Genomic DNA, 25,618 nt, shown 5'->3' on the forward strand with positions numbered 1-25,618 from the left:
AGTTAATCTTCCTTTATTAACATGTGGGCAATGGCACATCCGCAATGTTATCTTACCAGATTGTTAGTTCAGATAAATTTGATATAATGATCATAAAATGTGCGGTTTTAATTGACGGTTTGACGCACATAACCTGTTTAGATTAAATAGTCACTACTTCCACTTGTGTTAAAATAGCTCTCTTGAGAAATGAAGAAATGGTCCCCCAACCCCAAGTGTCTCCTTTAAAAATTACCAATTGTTCTGCAATTGTAAGATAAGATGGCATGTGTTTGGTGTACATAAATATGATATGGAGATTGTGATTGGATCTGTATCTGCACCAAAAAGATAAAAGAGAAGGTTCTGTATTCTTAAGCATAGAAAACTCTTTGCTTGTCTTGTACTTCGCTGTTGCTTATTCCTGTTCTTCATGTTCATGAGATTCAGGCCATTTTTTTCTTTCTTTTTCCCTGTTTTCTTATGTATAAAGATTGGGACAGTAAATCACCCTAGGAAAAATTACAAATTACTGTAACCTTTTGAAGCACTCATAAAGAAACTTTGCCTCATCTTCCAACTGTCCATCTTTTGCTGAACAATATAATTTATCAGCCACCTTTGGCACCATGCTTAGTAATCACATTCCCTGTAAAATTACCACATGAATAAAAGAGGAAAATATATCCTAAATGAAAGTGGGGCACGTGAAGGGGTAAGGTGGTCTTTTCTCTTGAGCATCACCACCTGTCATCACCGGATGGTTTTAGGTAATATAATCTTTTGTTTAAGAGATAAACCGTGTTATTATTACCTGTCATTCCACCCTTAAACTCAAAACAAAGTCCCAACATACAGATGCGTGTTTGTCAATTCCCTCAATTTCATCTCATCGACGACGACTTTGGTCCCATTTTCAGCACTGTCCTTGTACATTGGTAAGTAATGATGTGATTTTAATTCTGTCAACCAGTATATCCGAAAACAATACAGGAGGAGAGTCAAATTCTTGTTCTAAAAGAATTATTTGAATTTTTTTTAGAAAATGAGTAATTTTTTAATTTATTAAATTAGACTTTAAATGACATTAGTCAATAGAATTTAGTCCAATTAAAAAGGGCATTGACTTATAGATAAATGATCTCAAGTTTGAATACATTTGTAATATGTGTGAGAATTCCTTCTCATTTATAGTTTAGACAATCGATTGTATTCAAAATATAGATATTAACTTAAGATTACTGCCAACAGAGTGCTTTCACCAACTTACACATGGCCCAAGGGTAAGGGGAACAGACAAGAAGGGCCAAAAGTTGAATGGCTACCAGAGAAAAGAACAATGGCAAAAAAGATTGAATCACTGTTAGAGCCTCAAAGCCTCATATAGCGCATAGACTTGCTCACAGTGAGTGGAGCAAAGCAACAACAGCTCCATTCCTTTACAAAAATCAGATATATATTGGATGACTTTGCTGTGAAGTGGAAACAACCACCACCCACCTCCTCTTTTTCCCTCTATTCCTGTAAAATCTCTCTAGAGGTCTACAATAAACAATTAAACAGGCCCTCTTCTCTTCTCTTATTATTTTCTCTTCTCTCTCTACTCATACGCCTCCATCCCCATCTCAACCTACCACTCCCTCTCTCTCTCTCTCTCTCTCTCTCTCTCTCTTCTTCAACCCATTGAGTATCAAAGCCAGCCAAGAGAGAGGGAAAGACAGATATTAAAAAAAAAAGAGGGAAAATGAAGAAAAGTGATGATAGTCATGTCCCAACCTCCAAAACCTTTCCTTGAATCCAACTCCACTCAACATTCACAATCCAAAGTATTGGTCTTTCATAGTCCCAAATATAGTCAAAATCGCAATAAATTAGCAACATAAACAAAAAAGACTGTTTATTTTTCCCTCCCCAAATTTGCCATTTGGGTCCAAAACATGACTGAGGTGCTCCAATCCCCATCTCACTTCCCTTCACCCTCAAGCTCTTCCACACCATGTGCTCCACCTACACCCAATGATGGGCCATACCCACATGCCCTTATTAACAGTCCCACAATAGAAGACAGTCTCCAAGGGTATTTGGGCTCCGAGGAAGAGGAAGAGGAAGAGGAAGAGGAAGAGGAAGAAGGAGAGGAGGAAGAAGAAGAAGAAAGGAAAAGGAAAGAAAGGGACAGAGAAGGAGATCAGCTTTCGCTCTTGACACTTTTGGTGACTGCTTTCAGGAGGTCTTTGATTGGGGGTTGTAGTAATACTACTAGCACTGATACTGGTAGAGGAAAGCTGTCTTCTATGGAGATTGGTTGGCCTTCAAATGTCAGGCATGTTGCCCATGTCACCTTTGATCGCTTCAATGGCTTTCTTGGTTTGCCTTCTGAGCTTGAACCCGAGGTTCCCAGGAGGGCTCCAAGTGCTAGGTCGGTCAATTACAGATTTTGATCTTTTTCATTTTGTTTCATGTATAATTCTGTTTTGATTGAAAGGGGTTAAAAGTTCTCTCTTTTTCATTCTTAGAATTGCGTTATGGGTTTCTGATAATTGGTTAGATTATGCTATTCTGGGTTTCTATTATATGGGTAAGCTTCATCCTTCTTGAAAATTTTGTCATGGTTGCATATATCGATTGGTTTGCATTATTCTTGATAAAGGTGGCTCTTTTTTGAATTTGTCTCGAAAATCCCGTGTTAGGGTTTCATTTGGTCGGATAGCTGATAAAGCTATCTAAGGTGTTTTCTGGATTGTATTGAAGCTGCATTCAATGATTGGGAACCCGCATTCAGAGGCATTTTGTTCTTATATGCCTTGCTGGAACTTGCTTTTATCTTTGTTCTGTGTTGTCACATGCATTATTTTGCTTTTCCTTGCTGGGCATTTGGTGGACTTGATTCTTCTTTGGAGCAAGTTTTTCTTTCACAAAAAGTTCACCAATTATTCTACTTTATTCCATCAATAATCTTAGCCAAAATAATTTGGTGTCCTCCTATAAGCATCAAGAGGGATACAGTGGATGCCAATTTTCTGTGTACCTTGTAATATATGTCTGGTCTAGAATTTTCATCATGATTCAATTCTGTCAGATTTGAGTACTTTTCTTGATGCTATGAGTGAATGAATGTGCTTCATTTTTCTCTGGTGTTGTTTTTTCTTCTTCTAGTGCTTAGAAATTGTTGGTTGGTATGCTTATTTTTAAAAGATGTTTCAAATTGTTATGAGTTACTGAGCTGGTGCTTTGTGCTGCTCAAGTAAGATGTGAAGATAATATGTTTTTTTTTCCAACTAAGGCCTGCAATCTATATCTAAATGTTATGCAGAGAATAATCTTTGGACTCAACAATTTTTACATGTTTGTGCCTGTTTATGTGACTTTTTGAGTTGATTTGGCATGATACTTAATGTAGTGAAAATTGGGAATAGATACACCTATGTTCTTTATTGATCCTTGTAATCTGCTGCACACTTTTTAATTTTAAAACCATTTTCGAGGTTTGTATTGACATTGATTTCATCTGCAGTGCAAATGTTTTTGGGGTTTCAACGGAGTCTATGCAGCTTTCATTTGATGCCAGAGGAAACAGTGTCCCAACAATACTCATTTTGATGCAGAGACATTTGTATGCACAAGGTGGTCTTCAGGTATATCACCATTTTCCTTTTCTTCCTTTCGTCTGCCATGTCCAGGGTAGAGTGTAACTGGAAAACTACATTGTCTCGGAGGGTTCGACATAATTTATAAAGTACGAAAGTTTGAGATTTCATTGTCGCATGCAGCTTAACATGTACAAGTTTGGGCATTTTGGTATAATTCAAACTACCTTAAAAAAAACTGAAGTTCACTCATACATGCAGGCAGAAGGAATCTTCAGAATTAATGCCGAGAACAGTCAGGAGGAGTACGTTAGGGACCAATTGAATAGGGGAGTAATACCAGAGGGCATTGACGTGCACTGTTTGGCTGGTCTTATTAAGGTAAGGCAGTTACCATTTGTTCAGTTTAGTCTGATATTTATATGCCATCCATTGGCCGAACTCAAGGGTTCTGGTTCATGGGTTGTAAATGCTCTATTCCCCCCTCCCCCAATCAACTGAAGATGATCTCATCATTGAGCACTTTCATCTAAAAACATGAGTTTTGACGTTTAATGTCCTATTGCTTCTCAGGCTTGGTTTAGAGAACTACCAACTGGTGTGTTGGACTCTCTCACGCCAGAGCAGGTAATGCAGTCCCAGTCGGAAGAGGAGTGTGCTCAACTTGTTAGGCTCCTCCCCCCAACAGAAGCCGCACTATTGGATTGGGCAGTAAATCTAATGGCTGATGTTGCACAAATGGAACACTTCAACAAGATGAATGCCCGCAATATTGCCATGGTGTTTGCACCAAACATGACTCAAGTGAGTGAAAAGTATACTCTGTCTAAAATTTGTAGAAAAGGAGGGCCAAAAAAACCTACTTTCATGCATAGTTTTCATTATTAGTGACATCCACGCCAAGACATTCTATATACTTGGGTAGGACTCGATTGGCTAGATCAAACATCATACTCATGTCATCCATGCATTCAGCTCTAAGCGGACGCTCGTTATTCCTCCCAATTGTCACCTTGAAAGCTTGAAGGTATAGATAATTAATCAGAAAGGAATAAGAAGAGGTGATAATTTGAGGGAGATTTTATTCCAACCGTTGGTTTTTCTATTACATCCTTAATATGTTCTAAGACTGGATATGAGTCTTGTCACGAATCACACCTAGGAAAAACCTTCATTAATCTGATAACTACACAGTGTTATTAATCTCTGCATCCAGTATCTTTTTTCAGTTTCCATTTAGGGTCTGATGTTATAGTCCTATATTGTCCAATGTTGAGGGGTTTCCTTTCTTTAGTATGTTGTCATATGTTTAAGGCGACCACTTGTGGTCAAGGTAGGTTTAGTAACAGTTTCTGTAACTTCTATTTATCGCAGATGGTAGATCCTTTGACTGCATTGATGTATGCTGTCCAAGTGATGAATTTCCTCAAGACTCTTATTGTCAAGACACTAAGAGAAAGAGAAGAGTCTATGGTAGAAACAGCCCCTGTCCCCCACCTAGAGCCTACTGATGAGGATGGGCACCAAAGTACTTTTCAACCATATCTCAAAGAGGCCAAGAAGGAGGCTAACAAGGAAAATGAAGAGGAGAACGTATTTGTTGGTGAAGAACCCGATTTAGAAAGCCCGGCTCATTCTGCACAAGATGACTCCACAAGTGGAACTGGATCTCAAACTTTCCTATCTTCTATCAAGAATATCATTCCTGGAGGAAATTGGTTTCTGGCTGATAATTGTCCATGTGAGGTTGTATCCCAAGTTAACTCTTTGACAAATGGGCTCCAAGAAGATGGTTCAACAGGTGCAGGTAGAGAGGCTCAACCAAACATTTGGAAGAGCAAAACAGGTCAATCAAGCGGTTCGAATCTGAAGAAGGGATCCAAGAAGGTTAACGAGCAGCTAATGATTCAGACTGCTGGGCCTGCAGACAAGAGCAAGAGAACTGGAATTCTTAGCCGCATTAATTCGAGGACAGAGCTGGCTGAAGGTTGGCGTTGAAGAGTGTTTGGGGCTGTTTTTGGGTGTTGGGGAGTGGTGAAACAAGTTGGCGTATGTTTCTGTCTCCCATGTGGAAATATTGTGTATGTGTCTGTCTGTATGATCTCATGTGTGCTTTAAGTTTGTGTGTGGATGAAATTTCTTAACCTTGTCTCTTGTGGACATTTCCCTAACCCATTCTAACATTTTCTGTTTTTCAAGTAGAGATTGAAAGTGGTTGAAAATTCCTTGTTTCACTAACAAAGAAAATAAGCATATCATGGAAATGTTTATCATTTCAATGAATCAAATAATCTTAAAACTACAATGCCTCTCCGGAGCTCAAAAATTTGTCTGCTCATCCAGCTCTTTTGAATACTGGTGCATATCCCACATTTATTGACTACATCCCCTGCAAATTACAATGCTTGACAAAAATAAACACAAGTTACAATGATGAGATTTACTGCATACTACAAAATAGGGGTGGGCATCGTGATAGGAAAATCGGAACACCGAATTGAACTAGTAAAAAAAAACTGGAAAAAAAACCAGTTGACCAAAAAAGTCAACAAACCGTACTGGAACTGGACCGAACCGATTTTAGTTTTACACCCCACCGCACCGGACCGAACCGGTCATATATATATATATTTACAAAATTTTAAAATCTAATGCCATATTTTAAATTTTATAATCACTATTTTTCCAAGTTCAACTTCAAAAATTTTATAAATGTATGAATTGGATTATTTGTTAATTTTTAAGCCAAAAAAATAAGTTATTTATTATAAATTTTTTTATAAACAATATTTTTTAAAAATATTTTTTTTGAATTCTTTTTTAAAAATAAATAAATTAATAATATGGTTCAAAATCGGAACCAGTCAGAACTGGACTGGAACCGGCTGGTTTTTGAAATTTTTTTTGCCTAAACCAGACCGATTAAATAATACTAGTTCCGATTTCGGTTTGAGGTGAGAACCAGACTGCGCCCACCCCTACTACAAAAGTCATTCTGCACTTCTCTTTAAGTTTTTACAGAGGAAGGCACGCATGACGACTTTTTAGGGCCAGTAACGTCTTATTTTCAACCCGTGAATAGTTTTTAAAATTTGTGAGGTGCAAGAGATTTGGTATCTTATGTGGTTAAGAGCATTCACTCTTGCTGCTCTTCTAATCTCCACTTGTATAAGAAAAAAAAAAGAAAAAAAAAAGGGTTTTACATATTCATTTAAGGCTTAATTATTGATTTGTCCCTTGAAACTCTATCTTAGTCTTATTTTATCCTCTGAAACTTTAAATGACTCACTTTACCCCCTAAAATCCAACTTGGTGTCTCACTTTACCCATTCCCAACTCCGTGAAAAACTCTGTTAATTCCTCTTTATGTGGCACAGTGGGGCCCACTTCTTTGCTTATGTGTTTGGCATATAAATGTCACGTGTGCATCCATAACTTACAAAGGAAAAGTTGGAGGTGACTTGGGTTCAAGATAGCCCAGCTCCATATTTTGTGTCATAAAGCCCGTCGAGCCCAAAACCCAACCTGCAAAGTTCCAAACTTTTCCACCTTCTCCGTCTCTGCTTTCATCGTCGGAGCCGTCGGAGCAAGTTCGTTGTTTAATAAGCAGCCTCACAACATTTCAAAGAATCCAAGGTACTCTCTCCTCGTTTCTTCTTTCTCTCAATTCTCAAAGCAATTCTTCTTTTGCTCGTATAAACCAGGAAAGCTCACTGCTTGCTTGAGAGGTTACCCAGTTTTTATTTTGCTTTGTTTTTCAGTCTGTTAATAATTAAATCGTGATTCTGTCCATTATCCAAATTTGGTTACAGTGTCACAGATTGGTAGTATGCATGTTTTTATTCAGACGCAGAGCGTTTTTGAGAATGAATATTCATGGCCTCCATAGCAATTTTTGCGCTGCTCATTCACCTCTGCTACCAGTTCAACTTCCATCTCGAATGTATGTATTTACCACACAAATTATTCAATACCATTGAATGCTTTGTTTAATTAAAATGAAAGATTTTCTTCTTAGAAATGATGGGTTTTGTAGGGAAAGTCATTTGTGGTATGTTTTACCTGAGGAGGTGAAGAGTGAAAGCCTTTTGAATTGGTACTCTGAGCTTTTGTCGCCGTCTGAGAAAGACAATGTTTTGGGTATGCGTGGAGAGGAGCTCAAGAAAAGAGCCTTGCTTGCCCGGGCATTGGTTCGGACTACCATTTCTAGATATGTAGGTCCTTTCATTTTGCTTTAAAAAAATGACAACTCATGTTGTTTATGTGGTTATTGTGAATGTTCTAAACATTGCTGTTTCATACTAGATCAGACAAACCATCGAGTAGATCCAAGATCCTTAAAGTTTAAAAAGAACAATCATGGGAAGCCTGAGGTATGCTTCTTTTTTCTTACCCATTGATGTCTCGAGAAAATTGTTTCTATGCTCCCATTTACTTGGTTGATTTTTCTTACCATTGTGTTTTTTCGGCTTTTTTTTTGTCCACATTTTAATCTTCTTATTCTAGGTAGAGTGGCAAATTGCAGATGACTGGCAGCCACCACCATTGCATTTCAACATCTCACACACGTCTTCCTTGATAGCTTGTGGAGTAACTGTGGATTCACCAGTAAGTATTGCGAGTATTCAAGGGGCCACGGATATATTGGATTTAGTCTTTGGATTATATTAGAGTGTCTATGAGTATATATGTAAAAAATTGTTGAACTTACGAGATTTCCTCTAATTATTTTAGATTGGTATGGATGTGGAAGATAAGCAACGGAAGTTGAAGAACCATATCTTAGCTTTTGCTCGACGGTACTTTTCTTCTCATGAAGTGGAACATTTAACTTCTATTTCGGACATTGAAATTCAGCGTCAACAGTTTATAAAATTATGGACTCTCAAGGTCTGTGAAACTACTTGAACAATGATAATGCATCAACTTCTATTTTTCAGAGTTGCACACATTTTCTTTTACTTGATTAAAATGGTACATTCTGCTGGGTATACATGGGTAGTTGTGTAATCTGTTAGCATTACACTATTAATTTTTGCCATAAGCTTTTGTTTGTATAGTTGTCCAAAAAAAAATTCCATAGAGATTAGACAAGGGAAAGCAACTCTTGAAAGCACTTATAGGTATCATATGTAAAGTAGAAGTAGTGGGGATGATTAATGAAAAACATTTGAAAATAAGGATCAATAAACTTCAATGCGAACTCAAGAATATACTAAAAACGCATAACTCTGCTTAATTGAATTTTGAGAGTTACGTGTAGGTTATGTTTTTCTCAAGCTTTTTCTTATTGCCATGGATCTCATTTCCAGGAGGCATATGTGAAAGCACTGGGGAAGGGCTTCTCTTCTGCACCGTTTAAGACCTTTACCATTCGAGTGAGGGATGCAGCTAAGAGAGGCCGTCATCTTTCTGGGGACATAGAGTCTGAGGTATGTCAGAGACGGAAAACAAAAATTTTATTGCAACATGTGGAGGCTTCCTAGGTATCAAACTCATAATTCATGTGATATAGAGTCCACAATTGAACATAGCTGTTTAGCATGCTATTCCTTTGGCTACAAGATTATGAGCAGGTATTATGAGCCGTGGTGTAGAGATATTATGGTATACTATTGCTTATGCAAAAATTACTTCTGGTCTAAAATATTGACCATAACTCGTAATATACAATTTACATTTTTTAAAGATGTTTGAGCCTCTGATTTTTTTTTTTTGTTAGATATCTGAAATAAGTGTTGAATCTCTTGGTCCCATGAGCCTCACAACCAATTGGCAATTTTCGCTTCTAGAGTTGGCTGGCTCTCATTATGCTGCCATTTGCATGGAAAAACGTAAAGCCGTCGGAGGTGAGAGTCTTGTCTTTCTTTTTCTTTTTATTTAATCAAAGATTATTATTCTGGATGAAAATGAAAGTAGTGGGAAAAAAAAAAATCACAATATATATTAAACTACTTGCAGAGAAAGGAAATGCTCCCATGAAATTGACAGTGTGGAGAACGATTCCATTTGTTGAAGATGAATGTGTTACAGGAACTGATGCGGTTTTACCAATAGGCGGATTGAATTGTTAGTAGTTTTTATAAGTAATTCTATTATTCAATTGGAACTTATGTCCGAAACTGAAAATTCCAATCATGTCATATTTAAGCCATTGAAAGGCAAAATTCTTTCTCTGAACAGTGCCCCCATGGCCCTTCTTCATTGTTTGTGACTTTGTATGTTGGAAACCAATATATTTTTTTTTTAAGAAATATAAATAATTTACTTTATTTTTAATTGACCACTTGGAAGATTATTTACTGACAACATTCATAAAACAGATATCTGTACAAACTAAGGGTTAGTCTTGCCTCTAGAACTCAGAAAGTATGAATTATAAGTTATTTTAAGTCTGCAAATTACATAAAAATATCTTTTTCTCCTCATTGAAGAGTAAAATTCTACCCTAATGACATGATTTTTTGGGCTTCTTATAAAAGAATCACCTAGAAACGTTTAACTATGTCTTGCCCCACTGGCATGGTAGGAAAGTAACCTTGCCAGTGATTCTCTTTATTGTACTTTGAATCAATGTATTGTTACACAGAAAATCCATGAACACATTAAATTGGGACGGGGATGTCAAAATGGATTTTGCTCATCACTTGCAGGAAACTTGTAACCCTTGTCCTTGGCATTGTGTCTTCAATAACCAAAAATCCAATACGTATCGACGGACCTTGAAGCTATCTCAAGATTTTGAACCCAAGATGTCCTTTCCAATTCAAACTTTCGGAAACTTGAACCAATCTGGATGCAATGCACAATCAGAAGCATGCTGGGAACAGTTTGGAATAACTTTTTAACCAAAGCTTGTTGATTCAGAGATAGCTGTGAAAGGGGTATCACCAGTAGTCTTTACAAGAACAGACCCCATTCCTGAAATGATGAAAACGAGTTGCATCTCTGACAACAAACTGGCGATCCACAATCTTGCTAACCAACTTTATAAACAAGTGACAGTCCCCACATACCCTCAAGTTCTTTATCACTATGATCTCGGTCCCCGGTCCGGTGTTTAAGAGCGCGAATGCAACTGCCAATTTTTCACTGTGAACATTAGCACCAATGAGTTGTTCTTCGTTTCTTCCTCGACCAGGTTCCTTCACTAAAGTTTCTAATTCTTCCAACATTTTGTATATTTCTTCTGTCTGACAGTGGGTTTTATCCCCAGCCAAGAAAACATGAACTCTTCCTTTACATTCAACATAGCTACACCCTGGCTCCTTCTTGAGCTTCCTCTCCCTCATCATAACTCGAACCTTTAGAACCCCCTCTAGATTCTCTGCATCGGAGTATATATTCGACAACAACACATAGTAACCAATATTGGTTGGTTCAAGCTCAATGACATGTTCAAAAGCTAACTCTGCTATCTCTACATTTTTATGTATTTTACAAGCACCCAAGAGGGCACCCCATACTGCACCATCAGGCTTTATCGGCATTGACTTAATTAGTTCCTTGGCTTCCTGGAGTCGACCTGCGCGGCCTAAAAGATCTACCATGCAAGAGTAATGCTCTGGACCAGGGTGCAACCCACATCTTTTCTCCATTGCAGCGAAATACTCTAGCCCCTTATCCGTCAATCCCGCGTGGCTACAGGCAGACAAAATGGTCACAAACACTGCTTTGTCTGGTCTAATTCCAGTCATAATCATTTTATTAAAGAGCTCCGATGCAATCTCTCCATGTCCATGCAACCCATATCCGCCTATAATTGCTGTCCAAGAAACTAAGCTTTTCTCAGGCATGGCATCGAAAATAGCATGAGCCTTCACCAAATTACCACACCTAGCATACATATTAACCAGAGCATTGTTCAAATACGGGTTGGAAACAAATCCACACGACTCTATCCGTCGTTCTACCTCGCGTCCAACACCGTGTGCACCAATGTGAGTGCAAGACGAAAGAACACCAACTAGTGTCACGGGGTCAGGACTAACACCACAAGATTCCATCTCCTTGTACAAGTTCAAGACATGAGTAGCAAGCCCATTCTGCGCGTACCCAGAAATCATCGCATTCCAAGTAATCAAACCCTTCTCAGGCATTGCATCAAACAGCTTCCTTGCATGATCAACCGACCCACACTTCACGTACATTGTCAGCAAACAATTCGTCACAGACAAATCAACGTCAAAGCCACACTTAACACTACAACCATGAAAGCACATCCCGAGACCCAGGTGCACCGGAGCCGCGCACCCCGGAACCAAACCCAACATCGTAACCGAATTAACCTCCACACCCGCCGCCCTCATCCGACGAAACAACGAAACCGCATCAGAAAATTTCGAATTTGAAGTGTGCCCAGATATCAAAGCGTTGTAGCAAACAGTTAGCTTTCTCGAGTGGGGATTTTCATCGAACACCCTATGTGCATCGTCGACCAAGCAACACTTACAGTACATAGAAATTAATGAAGTTTGCACAAATGGTTCGGGCTCGCAGCCGGTTTTGACGACGTGGCAATGGAGCAGGGAACCGGCCAAAGGGAGCGAGAGGGCTGCGCAGGATTTGAGAGCGAAGGGGAAAGTGAAAGCGTTAGGTGAGTGGCCATGGCGGAGCATTTGGCGGTAAACAGTGAGGGCTTCGAAGAACAGACATTGCTTCGATAGCTCTCGTAAGCGAGTGTTCCATGGAGTACTGGGTTGGGCCATTATGGGTGGTGGTCATGGCGGTAGAGGGAGAGACGGTGCGTTTTGCTACAAAATCGAAATAAGAAATTACCGAAAACTCCCTCGCGGGAGTTACCGCGGTAATTGGAGGGCAAATTTATAAATTTGTTCCGTGAAATTGGAGGGTCTATGATAATGCGGTGGTACGCGAAGCACCTAAGCAAACCAGACAAGCGGATAATAGGCTGGATAGAGCAAGTATCAGCTTTGGTCCGGAAAACTGGAAAAGAAATATCTTAACGGCGATGGAGGCCGTACATTTCTCGACCGTTGCTTCCCGCCATTTCTCAACGACGTCGCATTCTGTGTCCACGAACAGAGGCTTCTACGATTCGAAGTACGCGGCGAGGAGCTCGACTGCTAAGCTGGGCTCTTCTTGGACTGCTTCACGCACTCCTGCTTGGCTCACTTCTCGAAACTTGTTCACTGTAAGTTCAAAGCCTCAAAGGGGTTTCGCTTTCTTTTCTGTTTGGTTCCCGAGAAAACGTAGGAAAAGAATTTAAATATAGCACTGAAAGTTTCATACTTTTGCTCAAAATTGTTGATAGAGAGAGATATGGGGTTGGGTGAATTCCAAGCAAGTGACGATTACGAGAAAAGAGTTGCGGGGCATTGTGAGAGCTGAAATGTTTGGCCAATTGACAAGTGGCCTCGAATCGGCTTGGAACAAGCTCAAAGGCGAAGGTTTTGCTTCTTTTCCCCTTTTCTTCTTCTATGTTTTAATCAAATTGTCTAGTATCAAGTGGGGATTTTTATTAGTTTTTTTGGAAGCATTTGAAATTCCATAGTATGCTCACATTGATTGCTGTATTTTGTGCTACAGAGGTTTTGACCAAGGAGAATATTGTGGAGCCTATGAGAGAAATAAGGAGGGCTCTTTTGGAAGCAGATGTGAGTGGTCTTTTGGATTTTGATTTCTATGTGTATGGCAAGGTGGTTTATTTACATTTTCCTGCTGTGTTAATAGGTGAGCCTTCCTGTTGTAAGAAGGTTTGTGCAAGCTGTCAGTGATCAGGCTGTTGGTGTTGGGGTTACTCGAGGAGTGAAACCAGATCAGCAATTGGTCAAGGTAATTAGTTTCTCACGCTATACGAAGATAGAATTCTCTTGCTCGCTTCAGTGGAAAGCTAGGTAGTCTCTGTTGAGTGTTGACTTCTAATGAATTATGATACTCAGTTGGTGCTTCTTTCAGATTGTGAATGATGAGCTAGTGAAACTGATGGGCGGAGAGGTGTCTGAACTTGTTTTTGCAAAATCTGCCCCCAGTGTTATTTTATTGGCTGGTTTACAAGGAGTCGGGAAGACAACCGTATGTGCAAAGTTGGCTTATTACTTTAAGAAACAGGTGCATTTCCACAAGCATTCCTCATTCCTTGTTCATTAATATATGCATTGGAGCTCTATGTAGTTTACTTTTTTGTTTCTATTTTCCTTTTTCTGACCCCATGACATACACCAATCACAGGGGAAGAGTTCTATGCTGATTGCTGGTGATGTATACAGACCTGCTGCCATTGACCAACTTGTTATTTTAGGTGACCAGGTATTGAATTTTCGTTGTCAACAAAGTGGCCGATTACATTTTCATTTTATTTTTATTTTGGTATGTGTTCATTCTTATGTTAAATTCATAGCTTGTAACAGGTAAAGGTGCCAGTATATACAGCAGGGACTGACACTAAACCCTCAGAAATAGCTAGGCAAGGTTTGGCGGAGGCCAAAAAGAAGAACATAGATGTAGTAATAATGGATACTGCTGGAAGGCTTCAGGTAATTCTTCTACACATGTGATTATTAGGTAATTCTGATATGATGTCTTGCGAAAGTCTACTGGTTGTGTTAACTTTTGGCTGGGGTTTCTTTTTGTTTTGTTTTCTTTTATTTAACAGATAGACAAAGGAATGATGGATGAGTTGAAAGAAGTTAAGCGGGTATTGAACCCCACAGAAGTTTTGCTTGTTGTGGATGCAATGACTGGCCAAGAAGCTGCAGGTGTTCAGACTTATCATTCAATTTTTTGAGTTTTTAATACTCTAAAGTTTAATCACCCAAATTATACATATTCTATCTTCTTTTCCTTTCTTCCGTTATTGCTGCAAAATTGGATATAGAAGCAAAATTAGGACGTGTTGCTGTGTATGATCTATCTGCAATATCATGTACACATAAGAGTTCCACATAGGCAATTAATTGCACTTAATGTTCGAGATTAAAAAAAACAAAAAACAAATTCACACCTATCCAAATTAAATTATGAGTTTTGTAGCCACATTCGTTGATTTGAACCATATTGTTAACAATTTGCATCCCATTTGATGATCTTCGTGCGTTCAAAACCTCAAAATACACAACCAGCACAATTCCAGTTATTGATGTTCAGAAAGTGTAATATAACCATGTCACAAAGAGAATTATGAATACTTGTAGAAATAGGCTGACTATCTTCTTTGAGTTTTGCAGCTTTAGTCACAACATTCAACTTAGAGATTGGGATTACTGGAGCTATTTTAACCAAGCTAGATGGGGATTCCAGAGGTGGAGCAGCTTTGAGTGTTAAAGAGGTTTGGCTGTTGTTGCATTACTTATTTGTCATAGTAATCTCATTTGTTCTGCCCCATTTCTTCATCATTAAATATCAGGGGAATGCAATACTAAGAGTAATTGATTTATCGTATAGCAGAATCATGATTTGAAAATATCAAGCGTTGAGAAAATTAACTCTAATCTCAAGAGAAGAGACAGTTAACTCTTTCTAGAGGAAGAATCACTTATGATATTTAGTTTTGTATAATTTGTCATGAATTTTATTTTCAATATTGTTCGTGGAGTGTAACAATATTTGAACAAGATATAATATGTGCATTCCTCTTTAGCATTCAGAGTACATAATGTTGCGTTTTGATATGCCATCATAAAGTTGCTCCAGTGGAGGTTGTTCAGATCCTTTGATCAAGATGGAGATGTCTTCTGGAGTTGTTTTGTAAATTTGAGTGATGAGAGATAGTATTACTGCAGTCATTGGCTCATTGTGGGTTTCTTTCTTGGTGACAATTATTGAGTTACTGTTGAAGAAGTGTGACTAGAGTCATTTGATGTTTCTTGGTGGCAATTCTTTTTCATAAGGAGTTTTGTTAACTGTTGAAGTATCTCTTCTTGCTAAAATAGTGAAGCTACCGAAAATATTTTTATATTATTGTTTTCCTAATAATGAGTTAATGACAGGTATCAGGAAAGCCAATCAAACTTGTCGGGCGAGGAGAGCGGATGGAGGACCTTGAGCCATTTTACCCAGATCGTATGGCGGGACGCATATTAGGAATGGGAGACGTTCTCTCATTTGTGGAGAAGGCACAAGAAGTTGTAAGTTCTTTTTCATTCTTTTTTGTTTTTTGGTTTGTAATTTTCACTATAGATTCCCTAAATATTTATATTAAACATAGTTATAATTGAGTTGTCAATATAGATGCGCCAAGAAGATGCTGAAGAATTGCAAAAGAAGATAATGAGTGCAAAGTTTGACTTCAATGATTTCCTAAAGCAAACTCGTGCTGTCGCACGCATGGGTTCCATGACTCGTGTTCTTGGAATGATCCCTGGTATGGGGAAGGTATGAAAGTTTGTTTTCCCATTTTCCTGCATTATTTTTCTGATAGGTTCTCTGGCTTTTATGTCTGTTGTGGCATACCTTGAAGGGGTGTTTTAAGAACTGCTCTTGTGGTGCCATTCTCCATGTTTACTTATGAACCTGAAAATTTAATAGTTGTTGAGATCCAGCAAGTTCCTTTTTTTGGTTGTATTTAATTCTTTGAACTTTCTCATTTACCTAATGAACAGGTTACTCCTGCACAAATTCGAGAAGCAGAGAAGAGTTTAAAGATAATGGAAGCAATGATTGAAGCAATGACCCCTGGTCTCTTATTATTTTTTATTGATTGAATCTGCCATTTAGTGATGATACTTTAAAGTTGCTTCCTGGTGCATTGTGGATTATATTTGGCTTTCTGATTTTCATCTTTGCTCACAGAGGAAAAGGAGCAGCCAGAGTTGTTGGCAGAATCTGTCACCAGGCGAAAAAGAATTGCTCAAGAGTCTGGGAAAACAGAGCAGCAGGTTTGAAGTGGCTATCTATGTTTGACATGTTGTCATTGTATTAGCTTCCCTGAAAAGAAGGGTTTTATATGTTGAGTAACAATATAAAATTAGCTGCTACATTTAACCATATGCCCTTAATGATGTGAATATTAGGTGAGCCAACTTGTTGCTCAACTCTTCCAAATGCGAGTTCGAATGAAGAATCTAATGGGTGTAATGGAAGGGGGATCTATTCCTGCACTGAACAATCTTGAGGAATCCCTAAAAAATGAACAAAAGGTGCCGTATTTTCCATTCAACTTCTGCTCTGTAATCTATATGCATGCTAATGAACTATGTCCCTGCTTTTTAGTTTTTCCAATTGTTATAAACTTTGCTTGGGAGATGCTTGTTTATCAATGTTTTATGGTTTGGATTCTCGTATCAGGCTCCTCCAGGGACTGCAAGACGGAAACGACGAACTGATTCAAAGAGGCAGTTTGTTGGCTCGGCATCTCGGCCCAGTCCTCGTGGTTTCGGGGGTGGGAACTGAGTGATGACAGCAAGGGGGATTTCAGGTCAATGAGTTGCGTACTCTAGATATGTTATTGTTAGATATCTTTGGGTACAACTACACAAGTTTAACTTTGTGAAGTTGATGCTCCTGCAATAGTGTATCAAGCACATTGTATATTCACTTTTCTGTACGCAATCTATTTTTGTATTAATGAGAAATTCATGCATCATTCCTGGAGACGGGACGAACCATTGCCTTATGGTAGCTACTTTTTCATAATTCTTAAATCTTAGCGATTATGCTACGGTTCGTTGCCTAAATCGGCCATTAATGTATGTGGAGTCCATAATGCATCAACACAATCTTAATTCCAAATGAATAGATATTGGAGAAATTGGTTCTTACTTTCTTTTTGGGTCCGAGGGTTTTGGGATGTATTTCCCGACATATCCTAACTAAGCAACGGGCACAAGCTTCAATAGTGAGATGTAGACTTGTCCCTCACCCCCTAAATATGGATAGGCCCAGAATGAGTCACCGATGGTTTTGTCGGGCAGTTGATGACAGAACAAGAAAATAGCTACTTAAAGACCCATAGAAGAGTTACTTAAATATTGACACGTGTTACCAATGAAAAAGGTACTGACACGTGCTTATCAATGAAAAAAGGTACTGACACGTGCCCCCTTCTCTTTTTGGTTATGATATCTCTCTATCTCCCTCCTTTGGAAAGAAAAGCAAAGAAAGCAAAAACTCTTAACTTTGAAACTCAAAGCAAGTTTTCCGTCTGCTGAAAAATGGCAAGCCCAAAGCAAACAGATGCAGGCACTGGAGATTCGAAATTTCCTGCTGCTAATGTGGATTTAGAATTGAATCCAGGCAAGAACAAGAATTTTGAAGAAGACAGTGGGCCATCTCTAGTAGCTACCTCCAAGGAGATTAAGGTGATATTTTTTTTCTTCAACTCTAACCCTGTCTCGATTTGTCTATATAAAACTTGAATACATATTTCATGGCGCTGAAAAGCAAGTATATCACTTCTAAACCAGCATGGGATGGAATAAAAAGTGTCCAAAATACTTGAGCTATTACATATGGATACAAAGATATGAAAAACATAAAAAAGAAGGGAGGAGTGTGAAAATAGCTACCCTAAGATGAAGCAGGGGAGGGAAGAATGCTTTCATATATACTTTTTTTGCAGGCAAAATGCTTTAATATTGCGTAGATATAAAGATCAGAAAAAGAAAACATGAAAATAAGGGGGAAGAGAGCACGTTTACAAAGCAAGAGTGTGAAAATCGCTGCCCTAAGATGAAATGGGAGATGGGGATTGAAGCTCTGATACAATGTAAAAGAAACCATTGAATCCTATAGAAGAAGTTGTTAGAGAACCTTGTAATAATGTATCTCAAGTCAAGCTAATATAAACATTTTTAACAATGGAATTTCATGAAAATGCTTGAAACCCTGTTGTTCTTATGTGCCTCTCATGTTACTAATCATGTTGCAATGCCTATTTTACAGGAACAAATAGAGGCTGAAGATAAGAAGAAAAAGGACCAGGAGAAGAAAGATGCAATCCAGACTCTCAAGAAAAGCGTTATAGTCTCGGCGGTGATCGTGGCTCTGGCAGGGGCAATTTTTGCCATAACCAAGAAATTGAGAGAGAAATGAACTCAGCGGCCAGACAATAGAAGCAATGCCAAATTTTGCATCCCCCTCCCCCATTTGCTTCTGTTGTTTTTAAGTTTTTCCTTCTCCTTTTGTAATGTCATGCATGCCCATATGGAAATACTGCTGCTGATGAATTTGATGTAGATTTTGGCGAACAATGCCCTCTTCTCTGTCAACGATACATGTATGAATTCTGTAAGGAAACATGTAATCTAATACAATGTTCCTTTTCTTGCGTTTCTAAGATTGAATAAAATTCAGTTTCCTCTATTCTGGTTTGGGCCATAATCACAAGATTGGTACTAGTGTTATGCATTGGTAGCTGATAATCGTTGATTGGTGTGAATCTCGTATTAACGCTATTAATATTCTATCATTTTTTTCCGAGGATAATTTTGTTCATCGCTTTTAATCATGGGATAACAGTCTCACTGTTTAATTACACTATACAGATTCATAATGTTCCCTAAACCTAAACTTCATTAACAAAACAATTTTGTTCACAAACTTTAACCTATTCACATAAAACTCATCTTGTGGTATTTTATTAGTCAAACACTGATTTTTTTACATAATTACTTTTATAATTAATCACAGTTATTATTCTGGACTTGTTAAGTTTGAAGCTGAAAATGAAACTCTGAAACCAATCATTTTCCAGGGGAAAAGAAAAATGCCCAAAAATGTCTCTGATTTCTCTGAACCCTCCTCCATCTCCACCGCGCTCCCTCTACCTCAAACACAAGCCCCTTCACCCCTTTCCCACTCTCCCAAAACCTAAACATTCTCTGAAGCCCTCCCTCCACAAATCCCATAATTCCACCAACGTCCCCTCTCTTCTTCCCGCCACCCCAAAACCCCAAAACGACCTCCCTTTTTCTCAGACTCTCCATTCTCTCACTTCTCTCAAACCCTACATTCTCTCCCAACACAAGCCAATCCTCTTAGGCTGGCTCTGCAGCCTCGTCTCTGTCTACTCTCTCTCCAAAACCGTACCCAAAATCGGCAAATTCTCCACCTTTATCGAAAATTTGGACCCCATCACATTGAAAAATGAGGGCTTGGCCGTGGGGGTATTGGTCCTCGCGAGGCTTGTTGCTGTGTATTGGCAGCAAGCGTTTCTCTGGGACGCGGCGTTGAACGCTGTGTATCGGGTTCGGGCTGCCGTGTTCGAGAAGGTTCTGGAGAGGGACTTAGAGTTCTTCGAAGGTTATGGCGGTGTTTTGAGCGGAGATATTGCTTATAGGATCACTGCTGAGGCCTCTGATATCGCTGACACTGTGTTTGCTCTTCTCAATGTGAGTAAAGTCTTCAAGTTTTGATTGATTGTGTTGCCAGAGCGACTGTTAGTGTGTTGATTGATTATGTTGTTTTGATTGGGTTTGTGAATGGCAGACCACTGTCCCCAGTGCTTTGCAGCTGTTAGCTATGGCTGCTCAGATGTTGGCTATCAGCCCTTTGCTATCTTTGATTTCAGCTGTGGTGAGGAAGTTATGCTTTATCTTTTGTGCACCTAAAGCTACTGATTATGCTCTTGGACTTGGTTGAGGGTGTGTCTTATTGTGTTTTGTGTTTTGGTTTATGGGTAGGTGATTCCATGTATGGCTCTTATCATCATCAGACTTGGCGGTAAACTCCGTAAGATATCTAACAAGGCCCATCTTAGCATTGCTGCTCTCTCTGCTTATCTCAATGAGGTATATGTTATGTCTCAATTTACCTGCCCTCTCTGTTGTATCTTTCCAATGAGTGCTCCACTCTGTGTCTCGCATTAACATTTTGCTGGACTTTCTTTGTCATTAACTGGCTGATTGTGTTTATTTCTCATATGTTATCGTCCTGTAGGTCCTCCCAGCAATTCTTTTTGTGAAAGCAAACAATGCAGAATTGTGTGAGTATGCTAGGTTTAGGAAGCTTGCTCACGATGACCTCTCTGCACATTTGGAAAAGAAGAAAATGAAGGCGCTTATTCCTCAGATCGTGCAGATTATATATTTTGGGGTGTTGTTTATGTTGTGTGCTGGTTCACTGGTGTTTTCTAGTAGTTCTTTCGACAGCGGTGGCATGGCTTCATTTGTAACAGCGTTGATTTTTCTGATTGAGCCAATTCAGGTAATATTCTGTGATATGAAGAACCTCTACCCTTCTTAACTTTGTTTGTGGGTTTTTGTCATATTTGATAGATTTTCTTAACATGGTTAGTGTGTAACTGGAAGTTGCCTTTTTAGGTTTCTTAGTATTTCAGAGCATTATTTAATGACCTTGACCTCACCTTCTTGAAATTCAGTAGATACTAGTATACTACCAACTTACTCTGCTTTGTGCTATTTATGAGATGAAAATAGTTTCAGCAGTCTCTCAATAACTTATTCCAGTAGTTGTCTGAAGTGTATTTGCTAATCATTGTGTGTGTTATTATTATTGTCAGCTATTGAGGAGCTGTCTTAAGTTATCAATCTGAATGTAAAGAATCACGCAGGGTGTTGGAAAAGCATACAATGAGTTGAAGCAAGGAGAACCGGCTATTGAACGCTTGTTTGAACTTACTAGGTTCAAACCAATGGTAATTTTTTTTTTCCCTGAATAGAAGAAATCAACGCTAAATTATGGTATATTGGTCTCTGTATTTCAATCCTTAATGTGCACACACACACGCACACACACGCGCGCGCGTGCACACACACACACACACACACACACTCACACATATATATTTATTTGTAAAATTTAGTTCTACATTATTTAATTTTGAGTTAATCTTTCTGAAGTAAAAGGAGTTACTTAAAAGAGAGAATAGGATGGTTGCTAATAAATTTCTGAACAGAGGAAGCCAAATTTAGTTCTACATTATTTAGTTTTGAGGTCAGCATAGTGCAATTAATAATAATGCTCATTGGGTATAATTATACTAATCATTCTTTTGTGCCCTTGACAAGATGCTTCGTGCTACTTTATTATAACTCAATGTTGTGATCATTCAATGTAGTTATTATTCATGTTGCTTTGGCATCTATCAATTTATTCTTGAACACAGATAAAGGAGAAACTGGATGCTGTTGATTTAGACCAAGTTACAGGAGAGGTCAAATTTTGTGATGTATCATTTAAATACGGGGACAATATGGCTTATGTTTTGAATGGATTGAATCTGCATATTAAAGCTGGAGAGACAGTTGCTGTTGTCGGGCCCTCTGGAGGAGGAAAGACAACCCTTGTAAAACTACTTCTTCGGCTTTATGATCCTTTATCTGGTGAGCTCTTCAATAAAGATGTAGCTTTTTCCAAAACCAGGGAAACCACTATCCCACTCCCACCTCTTTCCTCTAATGCCCAAGGGAATTCTGCAAAATTTCTCAACTCTTTGTTGTTCAATTTTGGAATATGAATTTTTTTTGTTGAGGCTGCTTATTGGATTTTCCATTTTTACAGGTTGTATACTTATTGATAACCACAACATCCAGAGTGTGAAGTTAACAAGCTTGAGGAGATGTGTTGGCCTGGTTTCCCAGGATATAGTGAGTGACGTATGATTATATCTTTTGGTATAAAATTTTACTACATGCGCTAAAACACAAGACCTTAACTCTACTTCCATACTCATATAAAGTTTGTCAGTTACCTCAGGTTGTTTGTGCTATTTGAATTTGGAGTTGTTTGATCTGCTCTATATGTGTTACATATAATATTGTTATGCACGAGATTGCAAAATGATAAGTTGGTAAGTTCAACTAGTATTGGACTGTATTTTGCACTCCAAAGACTACTTGAAAAAGTTATGAAGTTTAGGAGACTGTTCTTTTGTATAATAACATGGACGTATGGTTAAGACTTGAGAGTTTATTTTAAGGGTATGATGTGAACACCAGTTAACTAAAATGTCTGAAAGAGACTCATGACTCTGGAAATACAGTTTCTTTCTTCTTTATTTTTAATAAATCTTTTATAATATTTTATTTGTTGTCCAAATCATAATATTAAGTTGGTAACTTTGTATGTATTAGACACTTTTTTCAGGAACAGTTGCTGAAAATATTGGGTACAGGGATCTGTTGGCAAAAATTAACATGGAAATGGTAGAGGATGCAGCACGAACTGCAAATGCAGATGAATTTATCAGAAATCTCCCAGATGGATACAAAACCAACATAGGACCAAGAGGCTCAAGTTTGAGTGGAGGTCAGAAGCAAAGGTGAAGCATCCCTGATCCTAACATTGGTATTTAGCATGATTGTTAGGTCCGGCCTGGGAAAAGAAAAACTCATGCACGTCATATGGTGATTAACTACATGTTAAGTTTGCTAATCAACTTCTCTGTTTGCTCTCCTCTAATACAGACTAGCCATTGCAAGGGCACTCTATCAGAATTCTTCTATATTGATTTTGGATGAAGCTACTTCTGCTTTAGATAGCAGGTCTGAGTTGTTAGTTAGACAAGCTGTCCAGCGCTTGATGGAAAATCACACGGTAAGGATGGAGCACGTCCTATCTGTTTGGTTTGCCCTCTGTTCCTGTCCCGTCTTACAACTTTCTAATTTTGTTAACTGATAGTACAATCTTTTATCTAGATCTTGAATGAATACATTTTAATGAATCAGATCTTGGCTTGGTTTGTGAAAAATAGCTTTTGCATTTTACACTTGCAAAATTATGTTGAGTGTCTAAATGAATCAGATATTGTGCTTATTAACAGGTCCTGGTGATTGCTCATCGGTTGGAAACGATTCTGATGGCTAAACGAGTGTTTTGTTTAGATGCCGGAAAACTTGAAGAGGTAACCCGCTCGAGTCTTTTGGGTGGTCAGCATATGGCATGGGGCTCGTCGTTTGATTGCCATGGCAAACAGTAGCGGCATACATGTAGATAAATAGTGTGAATTTGTTTATTTTATCAAAATTGTTCCAAAATAACCTAGATATGAAAAGTTACTATCATTACAACCTTCTCCGCCTTCACAACTGGTAGTAGCCATTTACTTGAGCTTGTAAGAGAAATTGGTCTTAATCCGTACTACAAGGCAAGGAAAATTAAGAAAGCAAAACATCAATTATATTAGTTTAAACACTGAACCAAATCAAAGACAGCGGTACCAGACTTCATACTAATACTGACAAGCAGCACATAAGATAAAATTTAGACAACCAACAACTCGCAAAAGGTGCATTACTCTCATTCAATAGAAATCCCAACATCCTAAGACTTTGATATTATAACATACACACAACATAACACAAATTCTGGAAAATATCAAACCAGATCTCTATTTCTTTCCTTGAAAACAATTTTTGCCTTCGAAATATTCTTGCTTTTCTTTATCTTCCTCCTAACATATTGCTTTGGCAAATGAATTATGACCATCTTCTCCAAATTCTGAGCATGCGCAAGCATATACATTGCAAACTCAACTCCATTAGATCCATGCGAAAGCTCTATCGTAACCTCCTTCAGCTGTTTAATGAAAGCAAGGTTTTGCATGCTCCAGTGTCCCATAACAAACCCAGATGCCTGGAAAAGCAAGAAGACATTGAAAATTTCCAACAAAAAAAAGTTAAGAACTACCAAAATATAGAGTCCAATTGCTTTAACAAGGTCTTGATTAATATGACAAAACAAAGCGTAAGAGAGAGACTGAGAAACAACATACACTTTTAAGTCTTAACTTACATTATTAGATTCGGGCTCGACTAAAGGCGGGCTAGACTTTATGTATAAGGTATACAAGTTATGCAGTCCAGAAAAAAGAAAGACCATTGCTGGTACTAGGTCATTAATAAAGCTCCTAATATGAACACGCAAATGGCGAATATTTTCAAATGGAGCCGGCATGGATCCATCCCTAAACAGAGCCTGCAATGTTATAAAGGCACACAACATCATGCTTCACAATTTACTTTTCAATTCTATTGAACAAAAACTTAAAAAAAGAAAAGAAAAGAAGAAGAGTTTTCATTCTAGCTCCTGCAACTTTTCTTAATGTAAAGGCAATGGCATCCATAATTTTTAAAACAATAATGAAATGTATGAAGGGTTCACTTTACCTTAATGGTCTCTTCATTTAGATTAAGAAAGTTAACCTCGGATGAAGTGTAAACATCATCAAATACATACTTATAGTCATCTGCTTCAGGATCCAGAAAAATCCCCACTTCTTTTAAACATCCAGGGTTTCCCAGACTTGGGTTGCACACAAAATTCCCGAACCAATAAAACTTTTCCAGATTCGGGGCAAATATACTTAATGATTTATCATTAGGGGTAGCAAATTCCCAGTCTATGAATATTTCTTCAAGTTTCTCACCGGAGATGTTGAGGTGGCAGATGTCAATCAGCTTGTGACACTCAAGAGAAAATGATTCCAAAGACCAGCTTTCGATGGTGACATTTTTTGGCCCATAAACTTGGTGAAGGTTTAACTCCTTAATGACTTTGCAAGAACACGAGATCCATTTGAAGAACCCCTCATCTACTATATTAACCTTGCTCAAGTCCAAGTACTGGAGATTAGAGAAAAAAGTGGAGGGCACTTCAATCCTACACTTCATGTCCAACGATAGATGCACCAAAGATTCACAAGGAAAGACACAAGATGGAAATGCCATGTCCTCAAACATAGAGATCTCAAGATCAAGAACTTGCACTTTACACCTTACTGCATTGTGGATCCATGTCATGATTCTATAATACTCATCACAGAAGCATTGCGTAGCCTCATCAGCAGGTAATCGATGGCGAGCCCAACAAACACTAAACTTCATTATCTTATTATCCCCACGGTGAACCAAATACCTATCCAAACAGTTCAACAATTTCAGCCTTTTACCACACGTCAATGTATTTGCCTTGGGAAATTCATCAAAATGCAATAATGGAGACAACAGGTAGAGTTGTCTACATCTTTTAGACACACAGCCGAAACAAGTGAGGTCTTTTATAGAAAGGCGGCAAAGAATGCGAAGGGCAACTTCGTCGGGAAGATGACTAAATATGTCTACCCTTCTACTCTTAGCATGCATTCGTGCTTGACCTGGCCTACTTGCAGTTGCCATTAGCTTGCTCTTGGGTTCCAT

General features: G+C 38.4%; 7 protein-coding genes across 13 annotated transcripts; 5 read left to right on the forward strand and 2 right to left on the reverse strand.

The window, feature by feature from the left end:
* The first annotated feature begins 1,205 nt into the window (after positions 1-1,205).
* Positions 1,206-5,785, forward strand: LOC117634322 (rho GTPase-activating protein 5-like). Its single transcript, XM_034368380.1, has 5 exons — positions 1,206-2,395; positions 3,491-3,611; positions 3,825-3,944; positions 4,137-4,367; positions 4,938-5,785. The coding sequence occupies exons 1-5, from the start codon at positions 1,917-1,919 to the stop codon at positions 5,559-5,561; spliced, it is 1,575 nt and encodes a 524-aa protein (XP_034224271.1). The 5' UTR covers positions 1,206-1,916; the 3' UTR covers positions 5,562-5,785.
* Positions 5,786-7,029: 1,244 nt separating this feature from the next.
* On the forward strand, positions 7,030-9,842 carry LOC117634499 (4'-phosphopantetheinyl transferase gsp). 6 transcript variants are annotated; one of them, XM_034368637.1, is made up of 9 exons: positions 7,030-7,199; positions 7,325-7,506; positions 7,582-7,777; positions 7,874-7,936; positions 8,070-8,171; positions 8,298-8,453; positions 8,876-8,995; positions 9,286-9,412; positions 9,525-9,842. In XM_034368637.1, the coding sequence occupies exons 2-9, from the start codon at positions 7,397-7,399 to the stop codon at positions 9,635-9,637; spliced, it is 987 nt and encodes a 328-aa protein (XP_034224528.1). In that variant the 5' UTR covers positions 7,030-7,199; positions 7,325-7,396; the 3' UTR covers positions 9,638-9,842. The 6 variants fall into 6 exon arrangements, with proteins under 6 accessions (XP_034224528.1, XP_034224527.1, XP_034224533.1 ...); XM_034368636.1 differs by having other exon boundaries at positions 7,376-7,506; XM_034368642.1 differs by having other exon boundaries at positions 7,376-7,506; positions 9,356-9,412.
* A 70-nt stretch (positions 9,843-9,912) lies between these two features.
* Positions 9,913-12,367, reverse strand: LOC117634683 (putative pentatricopeptide repeat-containing protein At3g11460, mitochondrial). The gene has a single exon (XM_034368869.1). It carries the CDS (start codon positions 12,269-12,271, stop codon positions 10,451-10,453), a length of 1,821 nt encoding a protein of 606 aa, XP_034224760.1. The 5' UTR covers positions 12,272-12,367; the 3' UTR covers positions 9,913-10,450.
* Positions 12,368-12,485: 118 nt separating this feature from the next.
* On the forward strand, positions 12,486-17,104 carry LOC117634684 (signal recognition particle 54 kDa protein, chloroplastic). The gene is made up of 15 exons (XM_034368871.1): positions 12,486-12,717; positions 12,838-12,973; positions 13,113-13,180; positions 13,257-13,358; positions 13,482-13,634; positions 13,755-13,832; positions 13,934-14,059; positions 14,179-14,281; positions 14,750-14,850; positions 15,512-15,649; positions 15,753-15,896; positions 16,124-16,199; positions 16,314-16,399; positions 16,535-16,660; positions 16,809-17,104. The coding sequence occupies exons 1-15, from the start codon at positions 12,535-12,537 to the stop codon at positions 16,911-16,913; spliced, it is 1,725 nt and encodes a 574-aa protein (XP_034224762.1). The 5' UTR covers positions 12,486-12,534; the 3' UTR covers positions 16,914-17,104.
* A 491-nt stretch (positions 17,105-17,595) lies between these two features.
* Positions 17,596-18,824, forward strand: LOC117635567. The gene is made up of 2 exons (XM_034369870.1): positions 17,596-17,821; positions 18,405-18,824. Exons 1-2 carry the CDS (start codon positions 17,675-17,677, stop codon positions 18,552-18,554), a joined length of 297 nt encoding a protein of 98 aa, XP_034225761.1. The 5' UTR covers positions 17,596-17,674; the 3' UTR covers positions 18,555-18,824.
* A 362-nt stretch (positions 18,825-19,186) lies between these two features.
* LOC117634423 (ABC transporter B family member 29, chloroplastic) lies at positions 19,187-23,586 on the forward strand. Of its 2 annotated transcripts, none has more exons than XM_034368527.1 (10): positions 19,187-19,852; positions 19,950-20,036; positions 20,144-20,251; positions 20,400-20,666; positions 21,034-21,117; positions 21,589-21,805; positions 21,984-22,078; positions 22,556-22,743; positions 22,889-23,018; positions 23,245-23,586. In XM_034368527.1, the coding sequence occupies exons 1-10, from the start codon at positions 19,238-19,240 to the stop codon at positions 23,398-23,400; spliced, it is 1,947 nt and encodes a 648-aa protein (XP_034224418.1). In that variant the 5' UTR covers positions 19,187-19,237; the 3' UTR covers positions 23,401-23,586. The 2 variants fall into 2 exon arrangements, with proteins under 2 accessions (XP_034224418.1, XP_034224419.1); XM_034368528.1 differs by having other exon boundaries at positions 19,238-19,852; positions 21,984-22,069; positions 23,245-23,440.
* A 212-nt stretch (positions 23,587-23,798) lies between these two features.
* On the reverse strand, positions 23,799-25,618 carry LOC117635379 (F-box/LRR-repeat protein At3g58900-like). The gene is made up of 3 exons (XM_034369710.1): positions 24,590-25,618; positions 24,216-24,398; positions 23,799-24,056 (listed from the first exon to the last, which is right to left on the reverse strand). Exons 1-3 carry the CDS (start codon positions 25,616-25,618, stop codon positions 23,799-23,801), a joined length of 1,470 nt encoding a protein of 489 aa, XP_034225601.1.

This window comes from Prunus dulcis, chromosome 7, assembly GCF_902201215.1.
Source record: "Prunus dulcis chromosome 7, ALMONDv2, whole genome shotgun sequence".
NCBI classification, from domain to species: Eukaryota; Viridiplantae; Streptophyta; class Magnoliopsida; order Rosales; family Rosaceae; genus Prunus; species Prunus dulcis.

What these genes read in the sequence shown, in the direction of transcription:
- LOC117634322 (XM_034368380.1), top strand. Translation starts at nt 1,917, where the DNA reads ATGACTGAGGTGCTCCAATCCCCATCTCACTTCCCTTCACCCTCAAGC. An exon ending in ATGCACAAGGTGGTCTTCAG is followed by an intron (nt 3,612 to 3,824) that starts GTATATCACCAT and finishes TCATACATGCAG; the next exon opens with GCAGAAGGAATCTTCAGAAT. An exon ending in TTGCACCAAACATGACTCAA is followed by an intron (nt 4,368 to 4,937) that starts GTGAGTGAAAAG and finishes TATTTATCGCAG; the next exon opens with ATGGTAGATCCTTTGACTGC.
- LOC117634499 (XM_034368637.1), top strand. Translation starts at nt 7,397, where the DNA reads ATGTTTTTATTCAGACGCAGAGCGTTTTTGAGAATGAATATTCATGGC. An exon ending in GGACTACCATTTCTAGATAT is followed by an intron (nt 7,778 to 7,873) that starts GTAGGTCCTTTC and finishes ATACTAGATCAG; the next exon opens with ACAAACCATCGAGTAGATCC. An exon ending in TAAAATTATGGACTCTCAAG is followed by an intron (nt 8,454 to 8,875) that starts GTCTGTGAAACT and finishes TCTCATTTCCAG; the next exon opens with GAGGCATATGTGAAAGCACT.
- LOC117634683 (XM_034368869.1), bottom strand. Translation starts at nt 12,271, where the DNA reads ATGGCCCAACCCAGTACTCCATGGAACACTCGCTTACGAGAGCTATCG.
- LOC117634684 (XM_034368871.1), top strand. Translation starts at nt 12,535, where the DNA reads ATGGAGGCCGTACATTTCTCGACCGTTGCTTCCCGCCATTTCTCAACG. An exon ending in CTTATTACTTTAAGAAACAG is followed by an intron (nt 13,635 to 13,754) that starts GTGCATTTCCAC and finishes CACCAATCACAG; the next exon opens with GGGAAGAGTTCTATGCTGAT. An exon ending in CTGGGAAAACAGAGCAGCAG is followed by an intron (nt 16,400 to 16,534) that starts GTTTGAAGTGGC and finishes TGTGAATATTAG; the next exon opens with GTGAGCCAACTTGTTGCTCA.
- LOC117635567 (XM_034369870.1), top strand. Translation starts at nt 17,675, where the DNA reads ATGGCAAGCCCAAAGCAAACAGATGCAGGCACTGGAGATTCGAAATTT. An exon ending in CTACCTCCAAGGAGATTAAG is followed by an intron (nt 17,822 to 18,404) that starts GTGATATTTTTT and finishes CCTATTTTACAG; the next exon opens with GAACAAATAGAGGCTGAAGA.
- LOC117634423 (XM_034368527.1), top strand. Translation starts at nt 19,238, where the DNA reads ATGTCTCTGATTTCTCTGAACCCTCCTCCATCTCCACCGCGCTCCCTC. An exon ending in TCTCTGCTTATCTCAATGAG is followed by an intron (nt 20,252 to 20,399) that starts GTATATGTTATG and finishes ATCGTCCTGTAG; the next exon opens with GTCCTCCCAGCAATTCTTTT. An exon ending in CCCAGGATATAGTGAGTGAC is followed by an intron (nt 22,079 to 22,555) that starts GTATGATTATAT and finishes TGTATGTATTAG; the next exon opens with ACACTTTTTTCAGGAACAGT.
- LOC117635379 (XM_034369710.1), bottom strand. Translation starts at nt 25,618, where the DNA reads ATGGAACCCAAGAGCAAGCTAATGGCAACTGCAAGTAGGCCAGGTCAA. An exon ending in TAAATGAAGAGACCATTAAG is followed by an intron (nt 24,399 to 24,589) that starts GTAAAGTGAACC and finishes ATAACATTGCAG; the next exon opens with GCTCTGTTTAGGGATGGATC. An exon ending in TCGAGCCCGAATCTAATAAT is followed by an intron (nt 24,057 to 24,215) that starts GTAAGTTAAGAC and finishes TTGCTTTTCCAG; the next exon opens with GCATCTGGGTTTGTTATGGG.